General features: G+C 38.4%; 2 protein-coding genes across 2 annotated transcripts in view; both read right to left on the bottom strand.

The window, feature by feature from the left end:
* LOC141007359 (uncharacterized) overlaps nt 1–20,767 on the bottom strand; it is a 71,094-nt gene that overhangs the window by 25,716 nt on the left and 24,611 nt on the right. The window lies entirely within an intron of this gene.
* The window catches only part of LOC141006600 (uncharacterized), a 28,387-nt gene extending 7,620 nt beyond the window's left edge, over nt 1–20,767 (bottom strand). The window contains exon 1 of the mRNA XM_073478820.1: nt 1–20,767. This exon is cut by the window's left edge and continues 7,620 nt beyond it. Within this exon, the coding sequence (XP_073334921.1) occupies nt 1–20,626 (20,626 nt within the window). The 5' untranslated portion in view covers nt 20,627–20,767.

Genomic DNA, 20,767 nt, shown 5'->3' with positions numbered 1-20,767 from the left:
GTTTCTGGATGTCAGACCTCATCAGCTCCAAGTCCAGTTTCCCTTTCTTCATCATCTCATTCACTCTATTCAGATCCTCTCTCTCTTGTTTCAGCTCTGACTTCAGTTTTTCAAGACGGTCTTTTTCCAACTCAAACCCTTGCTTCCGTTGATTTTCCATGTCTTCTCTCTGGCTGACAATGTCTGACACTATACTTATCAGACCTCCCTTTTCTCTCTCCAACTGCTCAGTGTAACAAGCCAGGTTTTCTTTCTGTTCATCAAGTTCTGCCAGCTTTTGTTCAGATACAGTGTACAGCATTAGAACATCTTCATTGTTTTGTTGCAAAGTCTCCATTTTGTTTTTCATGTCTTCACACATCCTTTCATTCAGCTGTTGAAGTTTTACCCTCACAGTGTCTATAGATTTCATTTGATTCAGCAGGTGATCTTCTCTCATCCTCAGTTCACAATGTTTGTCTTCCATTCTGTCCTTTTCTTTCAAAAGCATTTCTCTCTCTTTGTCAAATACAGTCTTCATTTTATTGAGTTTTTCTTTTTCTCCACTGATGTTGTTCATGGCAGCTTCAATCTCTTCTTTCTTCTCGTGGAGATCCTTCCTCAGAACTTTCAGTTCTTGTCTTTCTGTTTCCAAATTGTTCTTACTGGTTTGGAGTTCTTCTGCTAGTCTTTTGAACTCGCCTTCCACGAGATCTTGTTCTTTTTGTTTTAAGGTCATCATGTTCATGACATTTTCAAGTTGGTCTCTTTCCATCTCAACCTGAAGAGTCAGATCTTTAATGTTGGTTTTCTCTCTATGTATCTCATGAAACAGACTGTCTGCATGTTCTTTCTTCTTATGTAGCTCAGCCTTTGTATTTTCCAGCTTGTCTCTTTCCTCTGTTATATTCTGTTTCTGCTGTTCTAATATGTCAGTTTGTTTCTGGATGTTACACCTCATCAGCTCCAAGTCCAGTTTCTCTTTCTTCATCACCTCACTGACTTTATTCAGATCCTCCCTCTCTTGATTCAGCTCTTCCTTCCGTTTTTCAATATCTTGTTTGTCCAACAGAAGACATCGCGTCTGTTGACTTTCCATCTGTTCTCTCCGGATGGCCATGTCTGACAGGATACCTCTCAGGTCATTCTTTTCTGTCTGTATGAGCTTCTTGTAAACCGATATCTGGTCTCTCTCTTGATGAAAGGCTTCAAGCTGTTGCTCCAATACAAGGCATAATCTTTGCACTTCTTCATTGTTTTGATCTAATTTGGACATTTTGGTTTTAATGTTTCCATGTGCCTTTTCATTCAGCCCCTGCAGGTTTCTTCTCAGAGTTTGTATGTTACTCATAAACTGCTCTTTCCTAATTTTCAATTCAGAGAGTTCTCCTTTCATTTGATCTTTCTCATTCTCAAGTACTTGTCTGTCCAAGTCAAAACTGATCTTCATCTGATTGAGTTTGTCTCTCTCTTCACTGATGTTGTTCCTGGCAGCTTCAATCTCTTCTTTCTTCTCGTGGAGATCCTTCCTCAGAACTTTCAGTTCTTGTCTTTCTGTTTCCAAATTGTTCTTACTGGTTTGGAGTTCTTCTGTTAGTCTTTTGAACTCGCCTTCCACGAGATCTTGTTCTTTTTGTTTTAAGGTCATCATGTTCATGACATTTTCAAGTTGGTCTCTTTCCATCTCAATCTGAAGAGTCAGATTTTTAATGTTGGTTTTCTCTCTATGTATCTCATGAAACAGACTGTCTGCATGTTCTTTCTTCTTTTGTAGCTCAGCCTTTATGATTTCCAACTTGTCGTTGTGCGCTTTCATAATTTGTTTCTCTTTTTCTAATATGTCAGTTTGTTTCTGGATGTCAGACCTCATCAGCTCCAAGTCCAGTTTCCCTTTCTTCATCATCTCATTCACTCTATTCAGATCCTCTCTCTCTTGTTTCAGCTCTGACTTCAGTTTTTCAAGACGGTCTTTTTCCAACTCAAACCCTTGCTTCTGTTGATTTTCCATGTCTTCTCTCTGGCTGACAATGTCTGACACTATACTTATCAGACCTCCCTTTTCTCTCTCCAACTGCTCAGTGTAACAAGCCAGGTTTTCTTTCTGTTCATCAAGTTCTGCCAGCTTTTGTTCAGATACAGTGTACAGCATTAGAACATCTTCATTGTTTTGTTGCAAAGTCTCCATTTTGTTTTTTATGTCTTCACACATCCTTTCATTCAGCTGTTGAAGTTTTACCCTCACAGTGTCTATAGATTTCATTTGATTCAGCAGGTGATCTTCTCTCATCCTCAGTTCACAATGTTTGTCTTCCATTCTGTCCTTTTCTTTCAAAAGCATTTCTCTCTCTTTGTCAAATACAGTCTTCATTTTATTGAGTTTTTCTTTTTCTCCACTGATGTTGTTCATGGCAGCTTCAATCTCTTCTTTCTTCTCGCGGAGATCCTTCCTCAGAACTTTCAGTTCTTGTCTTTCTGTTTCCAAATTGTTCTTACTGGTTTGGAGTTCTTCTGTTAGTCTTTTGAACTCGCCTTCCACGAGATCTTGTTCTTTTTGTTTTAAGGACATCATGTTCATGACATTTTCAAGTTGGTCTCTTTCCATCTCAACCTGAAGAGTCAGATCTTTAATGTTGGTTTTCTCTCTATGTATCTCATGAAACAGACTGTCTGCATGTTCTTTCTTCTTATGTAGCTCAGCCTTTGTATTTTCCAGCTTGTCTCTTTCCTCTGTTATATTCTGTTTCTGCTGTTCTAATATGTCAGTTTGTTTCTGGATGTTACACCTCATCAGCTCCAAGTCCAGTTTCTCTTTCTTCATCACCTCACTGACTTTATTCAGATCCTCCCTCTCTTGATTCAGCTCTTCCTTCCGTTTTTCAATATCTTGTTTGTCCAACAGAAGACATCGCGTCTGTTGACTTTCCATCTGTTCTCTCCGGATGGCCATGTCTGACAGGATACCTCTCAGGTCATTCTTTTCTGTCTGTATGAGCTTCTTGTAAACCGATATCTGGTCTCTCTCTTGATGAAAGGCTTCAAGCTGTTGCTCCAATACAAGGCATAATCTTTGCACTTCTTCATTGTTTTGATCTAATTTGGACATTTTGGTTTTAATGTTTCCATGTGCCTTTTCATTCAGCCCCTGCAGGTTTCTTCTCAGAGTTTGTATGTTACTCATAAACTGCTCTTTCCTAATTTTCAATTCAGAGAGTTCTTCTTTCATTTGATCTTTCTCATTCTCAAGTACTTGTCTGTCCAAGTCAAAACTGATCTTCATCTGATTGAGTTTGTCTCTCTCTTCACTGATGTTGTTCCTGGCAGCTTCAATCTCTTCTTTCTTCTCGTGGAGATCCTTCCTCAGAACTTTCAGTTCTTGTCTTTCTGTTTCCAAATTGTTCTTACTGGTTTGGAGTTCTTCTGTTAGTCTTTTGAACTCGCCTTCCACGAGATCTTGTTCTTTTTGTTTTAAGGTCATCATGTTCATGACATTTTCAAGTTGGTCTCTTTCCATCTCAATCTGAAGAGTCAGATCTTTAATGTTGGTTTTCTCTCTATGTATCTCATGAAACAGACTGTCTGCATGTTCTTTCTTCTTTTGTAGCTCAGCCTTTATGATTTCCAACTTGTCGTTGTGCGCTTTCATAATTTGTTTCTCTTCTTCTAATATGTCAGTTTGTTTCTGGATGTCAGACCTCATCAGCTCCAAGTCCAGTTTCCCTTTCTTCATCATCTCATTCACTCTATTCAGATCCTCTCTCTCTTGTTTCAGCTCTGACTTCAGTTTTTCAAGACGGTCTTTTTCCAACTCAAACCCTTGCTTCCGTTGATTTTCCATGTCTTCTCTCTGGCTGACAATGTCTGACACTATACTTATCAGACCTTCCTTTTCTCTCTCCAACTGCTCAGTGTAACAAGCCAGGTTTTCTTTCTGTTCATCAAGTTCTGCCAGCTTTTGTTCAGATACAGTGTACAGCATTAGAACATCTTCATTGTTTTGTTGCAAAGTCTCCATTTTGTTTTTCATGTCTTCACACATCCTTTCATTCAGCTGTTGAAGTTTTACTCTCACAGTGTCTATAGATTTCATTTGATTCAGCAGGTGATCTTCTCTCATCTTCAGTTCACAATGTTTGTCTTCCATTCTGTCCTTTTCTTTCAAAAGCATTTCTCTCTCTTTGTCAAATACAGTCTTCATTTTATTGAGTTTTTCTTTTTCTCCACTGATGTTGTTCATGGCAGCTTCAATCTCTTCTTTCTTCTCGTGGAGATCCTTCCTCAGAACTTTCAGTTCTTGTCTTTCTGTTTCCAAATTGTTCTTACTGGTTTGGAGTTCTTCTGCTAGTCTTTTGAACTCGCCTTCCACGAGATCTTGTTCTTTTTGTTTTAAGGTCATCATGTTCATGACATTTTCAAGTTGGTCTCTTTCCATCTCAACCTGAAGAGTCAGATCTTTAATGTTGGTTTTCTCTCTATGTATCTCATGAAACAGACTGTCTGCATGTTCTTTCTTCTTATGTAGCTCAGCCTTTGTATTTTCCAGCTTGTCTCTTTCCTCTGTTATATTCTGTTTCTGCTGTTCTAATATGTCAGTTTGTTTCTGGATGTTACACCTCAGGTCATTCTTTTCTGTCTGTATGAGCTTCTTGTAAACCGACATCTGGTCTCTCTCTTGATGAAAGGCTTCAAGCTGTTGCTCCAATACAAGGCATAATCTTCGCACTTCTTCATTGTTTTGATCTAATTTGGACATTTTGGTTTTAATGTTTCCATGTGCCTTTTCATTCAGCCCCTGCAGGTTTCTTCTCAGAGTTTGTATGTTACTCATAAACTGCTCTTTCCTAATTTTCAATTCAGAGAGTTCTCCTTTCATTTGATCTTTCTCATTCTCAAGTACTTGTCTGTCCAAGTCAAAACTGATCTTCATCTGATTGAGTTTGTCTCTCTCTTCACTGATGTTGTTCCTGGCAGCTTCAATCTCTTCTTTCTTCTCGTGGAGATCCTTCCTCAGAACTTTCAGTTCTTGTCTTTCTGTTTCCAAGTTGTTCTTACTGGTTTGGAGTTCTTCTGTTAGTCTTTTGAACTCGCCTTCCACGAGATCTTGTTCTTTTTGTTTTAAGGTCATCATGTTCATGACATTTTCAAGTTGGTCTCTTTCCATCTCAACCTGAAGAGTCAGATCTTTAATGTTGGTTTTCTCTCTATGTATCTCATGAAACAGACTGTCTGCATGTTCTTTCTTCTTATGTAGCTCAGCCTTTGTATTTTCCAGCTTGTCTCTTTCCTCTGTTATATTCTGTTTCTGCTGTTCTAATATGTCAGTTTGTTTCTGGATGTTACACCTCAGGTCATTCTTTTCTGTCTGTATGAGCTTCTTGTAAACCGACATCTGGTCTCTCTCTTGATGAAAGGCTTCAAGCTGTTGCTCCAATACAAGGCATAATCTTCGCACTTCTTCATTGTTTTGATCTAATTTGGACATTTTGGTTTTAATGTTTCCATGTGCCTTTTCATTCAGCCCCTGCAGGTTTCTTCTCAGAGTTTGTATGTTACTCATAAACTGCTCTTTCCTAATTTTCAATTCAGAGAGTTCTCCTTTCATTAGATCTTTCTCATTCTCAAGTACTTGTCTGTCCAAGTCAAAACTGATCTTCATCTGATTGAGTTTGTCTCTCTCTTCACTGATGTTGTTCCTGGCAGCTTCAATCTCTTCTTTCTTCTCGTGGAGATCCTTCCTCAGAACTTTCAGTTCTTGTCTTTCTGTTTCCAAATTGTTCTTACTGGTTTGGAGTTCTTCTGTTAGTCTTTTGAACTCGCCTTCCACGAGATCTTGTTCTTTTTGTTTTAAGGTCATCATGTTCATGACATTTTCAAGTTGGTCTCTTTCCATCTCAATCTGAAGAGTCAGATCTTTAATGTTGGTTTTCTCTCTATGTATCTCATGAAACAGACTGTCTGCATGTTCTTTCTTCTTTTGTAGCTCAGCCTTTATGATTTCCAACTTGTCGTTGTGCGCTTTCATAATTTGTTTCTCTTCTTCTAATATGTCAGTTTGTTTCTGGATGTCAGACCTCATCAGCTCCAAGTCCAGTTTCCCTTTCTTCATCATCTCATTCACTCTATTCAGATCCTCTCTCTCTTGTTTCAGCTCTGACTTCAGTTTTTCAAGACGGTCTTTTTCCAACTCAAACCCTTGCTTCCGTTGATTTTCCATGTCTTCTCTCTGGCTGACAATGTCTGACACTATACTTATCAGACCTTCCTTTTCTCTCTCCAACTGCTCAGTGTAACAAGCCAGGTTTTCTTTCTGTTCATCAAGTTCTGCCAGCTTTTGTTCAGATACAGTGTACAGCATTAGAACATCTTCATTGTTTTGTTGCAAAGTCTCCATTTTGTTTTTCATGTCTTCACACATCCTTTCATTCAGCTGTTGAAGTTTTACTCTCACAGTGTCTATAGATTTCATTTGATTCAGCAGGTGATCTTCTCTCATCTTCAGTTCACAATGTTTGTCTTCCATTCTGTCCTTTTCTTTCAAAAGCATTTCTCTCTCTTTGTCAAATACAGTCTTCATTTTATTGAGTTTTTCTTTTTCTCCACTGATGTTGTTCATGGCAGCTTCAATCTCTTCTTTCTTCTCGTGGAGATCCTTCCTCAGAACTTTCAGTTCTTGTCTTTCTGTTTCCAAATTGTTCTTACTGGTTTGGAGTTCTTCTGCTAGTCTTTTGAACTCGCCTTCCACGAGATCTTGTTCTTTTTGTTCTAAGGTCATCATGTTCATGACATTTTCAAGTTGGTCTCTTTCCATCTCAACCTGAAGAGTCAGATCTTTAATGTTGGTTTTCTCTCTATGTATCTCATGAAACAGACTGTCTGCATGTTCTTTCTTCTTATGTAGCTCAGCCTTTGTATTTTCCAGCTTGTCTCTTTCCTCTGTTATATTCTGTTTCTGCTGTTCTAATATGTCAGTTTGTTTCTGGATGTTACACCTCATCAGCTCCAAGTCCAGTTTCTCTTTCTTCATCACCTCACTGACTTTATTCAGATCCTCCCTCTCTTGATTCAGCTCTTCCTTCCGTTTTTCAATATCTTGTTTGTCCAACAGAAGACATCGCGTCTGTTGACTTTCCATCTGTTCTCTCCGGATGGCCATGTCTGACAGGATACCTCTCAGGTCATTCTTTTCTGTCTGTATGAGCTTCTTGTAAACCGATATCTGGTCTCTCTCTTGATGAAAGGCTTCAAGCTGTTGCTCCAATACAAGGCATAATCGTTGCACTTCTTCATTGTTTTGATCTAATTTGGACATTTTGGTTTTAATGTTTCCATGTGCCTTTTCATTCAGCCCCTGCAGGTTTCTTCTTAGAGTTTGTATGTTACTCATAAACTGCTCTTTCCTAATTTTCATTTCAGAGAGTTCTCCTTTCATTAGATCTTTCTCATTCTCAAGTACTTGTCTGTCCAAGTCAAAACTGATCTTCATCTGATTGAGTTTGTCTCTCTCTTCACTGATGTTGTTCCTGGCAGCTTCAATCTCTTCTTTCTTCTCGTGGAGATCCTTCCTCAGAACTTTCAGTTCTTGTCTTTCTGTTTCCAAGTTGTTCTTACTGGTTTGGAGTTCTTCTGTTAGTCTTTTGAACTCGCCTTCCACGAGATCTTGTTCTTTTTGTTTTAAGGTCATCATGTTCATGACATTTTCAAGTTGGTCTCTTTCCATCTCAATCTGAAGAGTCAGATCTTTAATGTTGGTTTTCTCTCTATGTATCTCATGAAACAGACTGTCTGCATGTTCTTTCTTCTTTTGTAGCTCAGCCTTTATGATTTCCAACTTGTCTTTGTGCGCTTTCATAATTTGTTTCTCTTCTTCTAATATGTCAGTTTGTTTCTGGATGTCAGACCTCATCAGCTCCAAGTCCAGTTTCCCTTTCTTCATCATCTCATTCACTCTATTCAGATCCTCTCTCTCTTGTTTCAGCTCTGACTTCAGTTTTTCAAGACGGTCTTTTTCCAACTCAAACCCTTGCTTCCGTTGATTTTCCATGTCTTCTCTCTGGCTGACAATGTCTGACACTATACTTATCAGACCTTCCTTTTCTCTCTCCAACTGCTCAGTGTAACAAGCCAGGTTTTCTTTCTGTTCATCAAGTTCTGCCAGCTTTTGTTCAGATACAGTGTACAGCATTAGAACATCTTCATTGTTTTGTTGCAAAGTCTCCATTTTGTTTTTCATGTCTTCACACATCCTTTCATTCAGCTGTTGAAGTTTTACTCTCACAGTGTCTATAGATTTCATTTGATTCAGCAGGTGATCTTCTCTCATCTTCAGTTCACAATGTTTGTCTTCCATTCTGTCCTTTTCTTTCAAAAGCATTTCTCTCTCTTTGTCAAATACAGTCTTCATTTTATTGAGTTTTTCTTTTTCTCCACTGATGTTCATGGCAGCTTCAATCTCTTCTTTCTTCTCGTGGAGATCCTTCCCCAGAACTTTCAGTTCTTGTCTTTCTGTTTCCAAATTGTTCTTACTGGTTTGGAGTTCTTCTGTTAGTCTTTTGAACTCGCCTTCCACGAGATCTTGTTCTTTTTGTTTTAAGGTCATCATGTTCATGACATTTTCAAGTTGGTCTCTTTCCATCTCAATCTGAAGAGTCAGATCTTTAATGTTGGTTTTCTCTCTATGTATCTCATGAAACAGACTGTCTGCATGTTCTTTCTTCTTTTGTAGCTCAGCCTTTATGATTTCCAACTTGTCGTTGTGCGCTTTCATAATTTGTTTCTCTTCTTCTAATATGTCAGTTTGTTTCTGGATGTCAGACCTCATCAGCTCCAAGTCCAGTTTCCCTTTCTTCATCATCTCATTCACTCTATTCAGATCCTCTCTCTCTTGTTTCAGCTCTGACTTCAGTTTTTCAAGACGGTCTTTTTCCAACTCAAACCCTTGCTTCCGTTGATTTTCCATGTCTTCTCTCTGGCTGACAATGTCTGACACTATACTTATCAGACCTTCCTTTTCTCTCTCCAACTGCTCAGTGTAACAAGCCAGGTTTTCTTTCTGTTCATCAAGTTCTGCCAGCTTTTGTTCAGATACAGTGTACAGCATTAGAACATCTTCATTGTTTTGTTGCAAAGTCTCCATTTTGTTTTTCATGTCTTCACACATCCTTTCATTCAGCTGTTGAAGTTTTACTCTCACAGTGTCTATAGATTTCATTTGATTCAGCAGGTGATCTTCTCTCATCTTCAGTTCACAATGTTTGTCTTCCATTCTGTCCTTTTCTTTCAAAAGCATTTCTCTCTCTTTGTCAAATACAGTCTTCATTTTATTGAGTTTTTCTTTTTCTCCACTGATGTTCATGGCAGCTTCAATCTCTTCTTTCTTCTCGTGGAGATCCTTCCCCAGAACTTTCAGTTCTTGTCTTTCTGTTTCCAAATTGTTCTTACTGGTTTGGAGTTCTTCTGTTAGTCTTTTGAACTCGCCTTCCACGAGATCTTGTTCTTTTTGTTTTAAGGTCATCATGTTCATGACATTTTCAAGTTGGTCTCTTTCCATCTCAATCTGAAGAGTCAGATCTTTAATGTTGGTTTTCTCTCTATGTATCTCATGAAACAGACTGTCTGCATGTTCTTTCTTCTTATGTAGCTCAGCCTTTGTATTTTCCAGCTTGTCTCTTTCCTCTGTTATATTCTGTTTCTGCTGTTCTAATATGTCAGTTTGTTTCTGGATGTTACACCTCAGGTCATTCTTTTCTGTCTGTATGAGCTTCTTGTAAACCGACATCTGGTCTCTCTCTTGATGAAAGGCTTCAAGCTGTTGCTCCAATACAAGGCATAATCTTTGCACTTCTTCATTGTTTTGATCTAATTTGGACATTTTGGTTTTAATGTTTCCATGTGCCTTTTCATTCAGCCCCTGCAGGTTTCTTCTCAGAGTTTGTATGTTACTCATAAACTGCTCTTTCCTAATTTTCAATTCAGAGAGTTCTCCTTTCATTTGATCTTTCTCATTCTCAAGTACTTGTCTGTCCAAGTCAAAACTGATCTTCATCTGATTGAGTTTGTCTCTCTCTTCACTGATGTTGTTCCTGGCAGCTTCAATCTCTTCTTTCTTCTCGTGGAGATCCTTCCTCAGAACTTTCAGTTCTTGTCTTTCTGTTTCCAAATTGTTCTTACTGGTTTGGAGTTCTTCTGTTAGTCTTTTGAACTCGCCTTCCACGAGATCTTGTTCTTTTTGTTTTAAGGTCATCATGTTCATGACATTTTCAAGTTGGTCTCTTTCCATCTCAACCTGAAGAGTCAGATCTTTAATGTTGGTTTTCTCTCTATGTATCTCATGAAACAGACTGTCTGCATGTTCTTTCTTCTTATGTAGCTCAGCCTTTGTATTTTCCAGCTTGTCTCTTTCCTCTGTTATATTCTGTTTCTGCTGTTCTAATATGTCAGTTTGTTTCTGGATGTTACACCTCAGGTCATTCTTTTCTGTCTGTATGAGCTTCTTGTAAACCGACATCTGGTCTCTCTCTTGATGAAAGGCTTCAAGCTGTTGCTCCAATACAAGGCATAATCTTTGCACTTCTTCATTGTTTTGATCTAATTTGGACATTTTGGTTTTAATGTTTCCATGTGCCTTTTCATTCAGCCCCTGCAGGTTTCTTCTCAGAGTTTGTATGTTACTCATAAACTGCTCTTTCCTAATTTTCAATTCAGAGAGTTCTCCTTTCATTTGATCTTTCTCATTCTCAAGTACTTGTCTGTCCAAGTCAAAACTGATCTTCATCTGATTGAGTTTGTCTCTCTCTTCACTGATGTTGTTCCTGGCAGCTTCAATCTCTTCTTTCTTCTCGTGGAGATCCTTCCTCAGAACTTTCAGTTCTTGTCTTTCTGTTTCCAAATTGTTCTTACTGGTTTGGAGTTCTTCTGTTAGTCTTTTGAACTCGCCTTCCACGAGATCTTGTTCTTTTTGTTTTAAGGTCATCATGTTCATGACATTTTCAAGTTGGTCTCTTTCCATCTCAATCTGAAGAGTCAGATCTTTAATGTTGGTTTTCTCTCTATGTATCTCATGAAACAGACTGTCTGCATGTTCTTTCTTCTTTTGTAGCTCAGCCTTTATGATTACCAACTTGTCGTTGTGCGCTTTCATAATTTGTTTCTCTTCTTCTAATATGTCAGTTTGTTTCTGGATGTCAGACCTCATCAGCTCCAAGTCCAGTTTCCCTTTCTTCATCATCTCATTCACTCTATTCAGATCCTCTCTCTCTTGTTTCAGCTCTGACTTCAGTTTTTCAAGACGGTCTTTTTCCAACTCAAACCCTTGCTTCCGTTGATTTTCCATGTCTTCTCTCTGGCTGACAATGTCTGACACTATACTTATCAGACCTTCCTTTTCTCTCTCCAACTGCTCAGTGTAACAAGCCAGGTTTTCTTTCTGTTCATCAAGTTCTGCCAGCTTTTGTTCAGATACAGTGTACAGCATTAGAACATCTTCATTGTTTTGTTGCAAAGTCTCCATTTTGTTTTTCATGTCTTCACACATCCTTTCATTCAGCTGTTGAAGTTTTACTCTCACAGTGTCTATAGATTTCATTTGATTCAGCAGGTGATCTTCTCTCATCTTCAGTTCACAATGTTTGTCTTCCATTCTGTCCTTTTCTTTCAAAAGCATTTCTCTCTCTTTGTCAAATACAGTCTTCATTTTATTGAGTTTTTCTTTTTCTCCACTGATGTTGTTCATGGCAGCTTCAATCTCTTCTTTCTTCTCGCGGAGATCCTTCCTCAGAACTTTCAGTTCTTGTCTTTCTGTTTCCAAATTGTTCTTACTGGTTTGGAGTTCTTCTGTTAGTCTTTTGAACTCGCCTTCCACGAGATCTTGTTCTTTTTGTTTTAAGGACATCATGTTCATGACATTTTCAAGTTGGTCTCTTTCCATCTCAACCTGAAGAGTCAGATCTTTAATGTTGGTTTTCTCTCTATGTATCTCATGAAACAGACTGTCTGCATGTTCTTTCTTCTTTTGTAGCTCAGCCTTTATGATTTCCAACTTGTCTTTGTGCGCTTTCATAATTTGTTTCTCTTCTTCTAATATGTCAGTTTGTTTCTGGATGTCAGACCTCATCAGCTCCAAGTCCAGTTTCCCTTTCTTCATCATCTCATTCACTCTATTCAGATCCTCTCTCTCTTGTTTCAGCTCTGACTTCAGTTTTTCAAGACGGTCTTTTTCCAACTCAAACCCTTGCTTCCGTTGATTTTCCATGTCTTCTCTCTGGCTGACAATGTCTGACACTATACTTATCAGACCTTCCTTTTCTCTCTCCAACTGCTCAGTGTAACAAGCCAGGTTTTCTTTCTGTTCATCAAGTTCTGCCAGCTTTTGTTCAGATACAGTGTACAGCATTAGAACATCTTCATTGTTTTGTTGCAAAGTCTCCATTTTGTTTTTCATGTCTTCACACATCCTTTCATTCAGCTGTTGAAGTTTTACTCTCACAGTGTCTATAGATTTCATTTGATTCAGCAGGTGATCTTCTCTCATCTTCAGTTCACAATGTTTGTCTTCCATTCTGTCCTTTTCTTTCAAAAGCATTTCTCTCTCTTTGTCAAATACAGTCTTCATTTTGTTGAGTTTTTCTTTTTCTCCACTGATGTTCATGGCAGCTTCAATCTCTTCTTTCTTCTCGTGGAGATCCTTCCCCAGAACTTTCAGTTCTTGTCTTTCTGTTTCCAAATTGTTCTTACTGGTTTGGAGTTCTTCTGTTAGTCTTTTGAACTCGCCTTCCACGAGATCTTGTTCTTTTTGTTTTAAGGTCATCATGTTCATGACATTTTCAAGTTGGTCTCTTTCCATCTCAATCTGAAGAGTCAGATCTTTAATGTTGGTTTTCTCTCTATGTATCTCATGAAACAGACTGTCTGCATGTTCTTTCTTCTTATGTAGCTCAGCCTTTGTATTTTCCAGCTTGTCTCTTTCCTCTGTTATATTCTGTTTCTGCTGTTCTAATATGTCAGTTTGTTTCTGGATGTTACACCTCAGGTCATTCTTTTCTGTCTGTATGAGCTTCTTGTAAACCGACATCTGGTCTCTCTCTTGATGAAAGGCTTCAAGCTGTTGCTCCAATACAAGGCATAATCTTTGCACTTCTTCATTGTTTTGATCTAATTTGGACATTTTGGTTTTAATGTTTCCATGTGCCTTTTCATTCAGCCCCTGCAGGTTTCTTCTCAGAGTTTGTATGTTACTCATAAACTGCTCTTTCCTAATTTTCAATTCAGAGAGTTCTCCTTTCATTTGATCTTTCTCATTCTCAAGTACTTGTCTGTCCAAGTCAAAACTGATCTTCATCTGATTGAGTTTGTCTCTCTCTTCACTGATGTTGTTCCTGGCAGCTTCAATCTCTTCTTTCTTCTCGTGGAGATCCTTCCTCAGAACTTTCAGTTCTTGTCTTTCTGTTTCCAAATTGTTCTTACTGGTTTGGAGTTCTTCTGTTAGTCTTTTGAACTCGCCTTCCACGAGATCTTGTTCTTTTTGTTTTAAGGTCATCATGTTCATGACATTTTCAAGTTGGTCTCTTTCCATCTCAACCTGAAGAGTCAGATCTTTAATGTTGGTTTTCTCTCTATGTATCTCATGAAACAGACTGTCTGCATGTTCTTTCTTCTTATGTAGCTCAGCCTTTGTATTTTCCAGCTTGTCTCTTTCCTCTGTTATATTCTGTTTCTGCTGTTCTAATATGTCAGTTTGTTTCTGGATGTTACACCTCAGGTCATTCTTTTCTGTCTGTATGAGCTTCTTGTAAACCGACATCTGGTCTCTCTCTTGATGAAAGGCTTCAAGCTGTTGCTCCAATACAAGGCATAATCTTTGCACTTCTTCATTGTTTTGATCTAATTTGGACATTTTGGTTTTAATGTTTCCATGTGCCTTTTCATTCAGCCCCTGCAGGTTTCTTCTCAGAGTTTGTATGTTACTCATAAACTGCTCTTTCCTAATTTTCAATTCAGAGAGTTCTCCTTTCATTTGATCTTTCTCATTCTCAAGTACTTGTCTGTCCAAGTCAAAACTGATCTTCATCTGATTGAGTTTGTCTCTCTCTTCACTGATGTTGTTCCTGGCAGCTTCAATCTCTTCTTTCTTCTCGTGGAGATCCTTCCTCAGAACTTTCAGTTCTTGTCTTTCTGTTTCCAAATTGTTCTTACTGGTTTGGAGTTCTTCTGTTAGTCTTTTGAACTCGCCTTCCACGAGATCTTGTTCTTTTTGTTTTAAGGTCATCATGTTCATGACATTTTCAAGTTGGTCTCTTTCCATCTCAATCTGAAGAGTCAGATCTTTAATGTTGGTTTTCTCTCTATGTATCTCATGAAACAGACTGTCTGCATGTTCTTTCTTCTTTTGTAGCTCAGCCTTTATGATTACCAACTTGTCGTTGTGCGCTTTCATAATTTGTTTCTCTTCTTCTAATATGTCAGTTTGTTTCTGGATGTCAGACCTCATCAGCTCCAAGTCCAGTTTCCCTTTCTTCATCATCTCATTCACTCTATTCAGATCCTCTCTCTCTTGTTTCAGCTCTGACTTCAGTTTTTCAAGACGGTCTTTTTCCAACTCAAACCCTTGCTTCCGTTGATTTTCCATGTCTTCTCTCTGGCTGACAATGTCTGACACTATACTTATCAGACCTTCCTTTTCTCTCTCCAACTGCTCAGTGTAACAAGCCAGGTTTTCTTTCTGTTCATCAAGTTCTGCCAGCTTTTGTTCAGATACAGTGTACAGCATTAGAACATCTTCATTGTTTTGTTGCAAAGTCTCCATTTTGTTTTTCATGTCTTCACACATCCTTTCATTCAGCTGTTGAAGTTTTACTCTCACAGTGTCTATAGATTTCATTTGATTCAGCAGGTGATCTTCTCTCATCTTCAGTTCACAATGTTTGTCTTCCATTCTGTCCTTTTCTTTCAAAAGCATTTCTCTCTCTTTGTCAAATACAGTCTTCATTTTATTGAGTTTTTCTTTTTCTCCACTGATGTTGTTCATGGCAGCTTCAATCTCTTCTTTCTTCTCGCGGAGATCCTTCCTCAGAACTTTCAGTTCTTGTCTTTCTGTTTCCAAATTGTTCTTACTGGTTTGGAGTTCTTCTGTTAGTCTTTTGAACTCGCCTTCCACGAGATCTTGTTCTTTTTGTTTTAAGGACATCATGTTCATGACATTTTCAAGTTGGTCTCTTTCCATCTCAACCTGAAGAGTCAGATCTTTAATGTTGGTTTTCTCTCTATGTATCTCATGAAACAGACTGTCTGCATGTTCTTTCTTCTTTTGTAGCTCAGCCTTTATGATTTCCAACTTGTCTTTGTGCGCTTTCATAATTTGTTTCTCTTCTTCTAATATGTCAGTTTGTTTCTGGATGTCAGACCTCATCAGCTCCAAGTCCAGTTTCCCTTTCTTCATCATCTCATTCACTCTATTCAGATCCTCTCTCTCTTGTTTCAGCTCTGACTTCAGTTTTTCAAGACGGTCTTTTTCCAACTCAAACCCTTGCTTCCGTTGATTTTCCATGTCTTCTCTCTGGCTGACAATGTCTGACACTATACTTATCAGACCTTCCTTTTCTCTCTCCAACTGCTCAGTGTAACAAGCCAGGTTTTCTTTCTGTTCATCAAGTTCTGCCAGCTTTTGTTCAGATACAGTGTACAGCATTAGAACATCTTCATTGTTTTGTTGCAAAGTCTCCATTTTGTTTTTCATGTCTTCACACATCCTTTCATTCAGCTGTTGAAGTTTTACTCTCACAGTGTCTATAGATTTCATTTGATTCAGCAGGTGATCTTCTCTCATCTTCAGTTCACAATGTTTGTCTTCCATTCTGTCCTTTTCTTTCAAAAGCATTTCTCTCTCTTTGTCAAATACAGTCTTCATTTTGTTGAGTTTTTCTTTTTCTCCACTGATGTTCATGGCAGCTTCAATCTCTTCTTTCTTCTCGTGGAGATCCTTCCCCAGAACTTTCAGTTCTTGTCTTTCTGTTTCCAAATTGTTCTTACTGGTTTGGAGTTCTTCTGTTAGTCTTTTGAACTCGCCTTCCACGAGATCTTGTTCTTTTTGTTTTAAGGTCATCATGTTCATGACATTTTCAAGTTGGTCTCTTTCCATCTCAATCTGAAGAGTCAGATCTTTAATGTTGGTTTTCTCTCTATGTATCTCATGAAACAGACTGTCTGCATGTTCTTTCTTCTTATGTAGCTCAGCCTTTGTATTTTCCAGCTTGTCTCTTTCCTCTGTTATATTCTGTTTCTGCTGTTCTAATATGTCAGTTTGTTTCTGGATGTTACACCTCAGGTCATTCTTTTCTGTCTGTATGAGCTTCTTGTAAACCGACATCTGGTCTCTCTCTTGATGAAAGGCTTCAAGCTGTTGCTCCAATACAAGGCATAATCTTTGCACTTCTTCATTGTTTTGATCTAATTTGGACATTTTGGTTTTAATGTTTCCATGTGCCTTTTCATTCAGCCCCTGCAGGTTTCTTCTCAGAGTTTGTATGTTACTCATAAACTGCTCTTTCCTAATTTTCAATTCAGAGAGTTCTCCTTTCATTTGATCTTTCTCATTCTCAAGTACTTGTCTGTCCAAGTCAAAACTGATCTTCATCTGATTGAGTTTGTCTCTCTCTTCACTGATGTTGTTCCTGGCAGCTTCAATCTCTTCTTTCTTCTCGTGGAGATCCTTCCTCAGAACTTTCAGTTCTTGTCTTTCTGTTTCCAAATTGTTCTTACTGGTTTGGAGTTCTTCTGTTAGTCTTTTGAACTCGCCTTCCACGAGATCTTGTTCTTTTTGTTTTAAGGTCATCATGTTCATGACATTTTCAAGTTGGTCTCTTTCCATCTCAACCTGAAGAGTCAGATCTTTAATGTTGGTTTTCTCTCTATGTATCTCATGAAACAGACTGTCTGCATGTTCTTTCTTCTTATGTAGCTCAGCCTTTGTATTTTCCAGCTTGTCTCTTTCCTCTGTTATATTCTGTTTCTGCTGTTCTAATATGTCAGTTTGTTTCTGGATGTTACACCTCAGGTCATTCTTTTCTGTCTGTATGAGCTTCTTGTAAACCGACATCTGGTCTCTCTCTTGATGAAAGGCTTCAAGCTGTTGCTCCAATACAAGGCATAATCTTTGCACTTCTTCATTGTTTTGATCTAATTTGGACATTTTGGTTTTAATGTTTCCATGTGCCTTTTCATTCAGCCCCTGCAGGTTTCTTCTCAGAGTTTGTATGTTACTCATAAACTGCTCTTTCCTAATTTTCAATTCAGAGAGTTCTCCTTTCATTTGATCTTTCTCATTCTCAAGTACTTGTCTGTCCAAGTCAAAACTGATCTTCATCTGATTGAGTTTGTCTCTCTCTTCACTGATGTTGTTCCTGGCAGCTTCAATCTCTTCTTTCTTCTCGTGGAGATCCTTCCTCAGAACTTTCAGTTCTTGTCTTTCTGTTTCCAAATTGTTCTTACTGGTTTGGAGTTCTTCTGTTAGTCTTTTGAACTCGCCTTCCACGAGATCTTGTTCTTTTTGTTTTAAGGTCATCATGTTCATGACATTTTCAAGTTGGTCTCTTTCCATCTCAATCTGAAGAGTCAGATCTTTAATGTTGGTTTTCTCTCTATGTATCTCATGAAACAGACTGTCTGCATGTTCTTTCTTCTTTTGTAGCTCAGCCTTTATGATTACCAACTTGTCGTTGTGCGCTTTCATAATTTGTTTCTCTTCTTCTAATATGTCAGTTTGTTTCTGGATGTCAGACCTCATCAGCTCCAAGTCCAGTTTCCCTTTCTTCATCATCTCATTCACTCTATTCAGATCCTCTCTCTCTTGTTTCAGCTCTGACTTCAGTTTTTCAAGACGGTCTTTTTCCAACTCAAACCCTTGCTTCCGTTGATTTTCCATGTCTTCTCTCTGGCTGACAATGTCTGACACTATACTTATCAGACCTTCCTTTTCTCTCTCCAACTGCTCAGTGTAACAAGCCAGGTTTTCTTTCTGTTCATCAAGTTCTGCCAGCTTTTGTTCAGATACAGTGTACAGCATTAGAACATCTTCATTGTTTTGTTGCAAAGTCTCCATTTTGTTTTTCATGTCTTCACACATCCTTTCATTCAGCTGTTGAAGTTTTACTCTCACAGTGTCTATAGATTTCATTTGATTCAGCAGGTGATCTTCTCTCATCTTCAGTTCACAATGTTTGTCTTCCATTCTGTCCTTTTCTTTCAAAAGCATTTCTCTCTCTTTGTCAAATACAGTCTTCATTTTATTGAGTTTTTCTTTTTCTCCACTGATGTTGTTCATGGCAGCTTCAATCTCTTCTTTCTTCTCGCGGAGATCCTTCCTCAGAACTTTCAGTTCTTGTCTTTCTGTTTCCAAATTGTTCTTACTGGTTTGGAGTTCTTCTGTTAGTCTCTTGAACTCGCCTTCCACGAGATCTTGTTCTTTTTGTTTTAAGGTCATCATGTTCATGACATTTTCAAGTTGGTCTCTTTCCATCTCAACCTGAAGAGTCAGATCTTTAATGTTGGTTTTCTCTCTATGTATCTCATGAAACAGACTGTCTGCATGTTCTTTCTTCTTATGTAGCTCAGCCTTTGTATTTTCCAGCTTGTCTCTTTCCTCTGTTATATTCTGTTTCTGCTGTTCTAATATGTCAGTTTGTTTCTGGATGTTACACCTCATCAGCTCCAAGTCCAGTTTCTCTTTCTTCATCACCTCACTGACTTTATTCAGATCCTCCCTCTCTTGATTCAGCTCTTCCTTCCGTTTTTCAATATCTTGTTTGTCCAACAGAAGACATCGCGTCTGTTGACTTCCCATCTGTTCTCTCCGGATGGCCATGTCTGACAGGATACCTCTCAGGTCATTCTTTTCTGTCTGTATGAGCTTCTTGTAAACCGATATCTGGTCTCTCTCTTGATGAAAGGCTTCAAGCTGTTGCTCCAATACAAGGCATAATCTTTGCACTTCTTCATTGTTTTGATCTAATTTGGACATTTTGGTTTTAATGTTTCCATGTGCCTTTTCATTCAGCCCCTGCAGGTTTCTTCTTAGAGTTTGTATGTTACTCATAAACTGCTCTTTCCTAATTTTCATTTCAGAGAGTTCTCCTTTCATTAGATCTTTCTCATTCTCAAGTACTTGTCTGTCCAAGTCAAAACTGATCTTCATCTGATTGAGTTTGTCTCTCTCTTCACTGATGTTGTTCCTGGCAGCTTCAATCTCTTCTTTCTTCTCGTGGAGATCCTTCCTCAGAACTTTCAGTTCTTGTCTTTCTGTTTCCAAGTTGTTCTTACTGGTTTGGAGTTCTTCTGTTAGTCTTTTGAACTCGCCTTCCACGAGATCTTGTTCTTTTTGTTTTAAGGTCATCATGTTCATGACATTTTCAAGTTGGTCTCTTTCCATCTCAATCTGAAGAGTCAGATCTTTAATGTTGGTTTTCTCTCTATGTATCTCATGAAACAGACTGTCTGCATGTTCTTTCTTCTTTTGTAGCTCAGCCTTTATGATTTCCAACTTGTCTTTGTGCGCTTTCATAATTTGTTTCTCTTCTTCTAATATGTCAGTTTGTTTCTGGATGTCAGACCTCATCAGCTCCAAGTCCAGTTTCCCTTTCTTCATCATCTCATTCACTCTATTCAGATCCTCTCTCTCTTGTTTCAGCTCTGACTTCAGTTTTTCAAGACGGTCTTTTTCCAACTCAAACCCTTGCTTCCGTTGATTTTCCATGTCTTCTCTCTGGCTGACAATGTCTGACACTATACTTATCAGACCTTCCTTTTCTCTCTCCAACTGCTCAGTGTAACAAGCCAGGTTTTCTTTCTGTTCATCAAGTTCTGCCAGCTTTTGTTCAGATACAGTGTACAGCATTAGAACATCTTCATTGTTTTGTTGCAAAGTCTCCATTTTGTTTTTCATGTCTTCACACATCGTTTCATTCAGCTGTTGAAGTTTTACCCTCACAGTGTCTATAGATTTCATTTGATTCAGCAGGTGATCTTCTCTCATCTTCAGTTCACAATGTTTGTCTTCCATTCTGTCCTTTTCTTTCAAAAGCATTTCTCTCTCTTTGTCAAATACAGTCTTCATCTGATTGAGTTTGTCTCTCTCTTCAGTGATGTTGTTCATGGCAGCTTCAATCTCTTCTTTCTTCTCGTGGAGATCCTTCCTCAGAACTTTCAGTTCTTGTCTTTCTGTTTCCAAATTGTTCTTACTGGTTTGGAGTTCTTCTGTTAGTCTTTTGAACTCGCCTACCATAGCTCTTCTTTCCCTTTCAATGTTCTGTTCCATTTCTCTCATTTTTCTTCTGTTCATATGGACAGGCTCTGATTTCTGTCTTGCCATAGTCCCCCGTAAACGATTCATCTGATGTATTTCTGCCTGAGCTTGTTGTCTTGCCATTCTCACACTCTCCTTCTCTCCTCGAATGCGTTGTTTCAGCATTTCAGTATCTTCTCCCTTAGTCTTCTGTTTCACTTGTTCACTTAATAATTTTTGAAGTTGGTCAATTTCACTGTTTTTCTGATCCAAACGGTCCATAATTAGTTTTATGTATTCCTTAAGTTTCTCCTTTTCTGATCTCAGTCTGACAGTTTCATTTTCCATTTCCTCCAGTTCTATGGCCATTCTGGTTTTCATCATTTGTTTCACTTCTTTATCTGTTCCCGTTCTGACACGTTTCCTTAAGTCGCTGTTCTCTCTCTCAGTATTTTCCAAGAAAGATTTTCTATGCTTTTGTTGCCTGATTTCAGTCTTGATTTTTTCAAGCTCAGCTCTTTCTTG

This window comes from Pagrus major, chromosome 13 (genome assembly GCF_040436345.1).
Source record: "Pagrus major chromosome 13, Pma_NU_1.0".
Classification (NCBI taxonomy): domain Eukaryota; kingdom Metazoa; phylum Chordata; class Actinopteri; order Spariformes; family Sparidae; genus Pagrus; species Pagrus major.
Note: the sequence above shows the minus strand (reverse complement) of the source record. Positions and strands in the feature narration are given on the sequence as shown.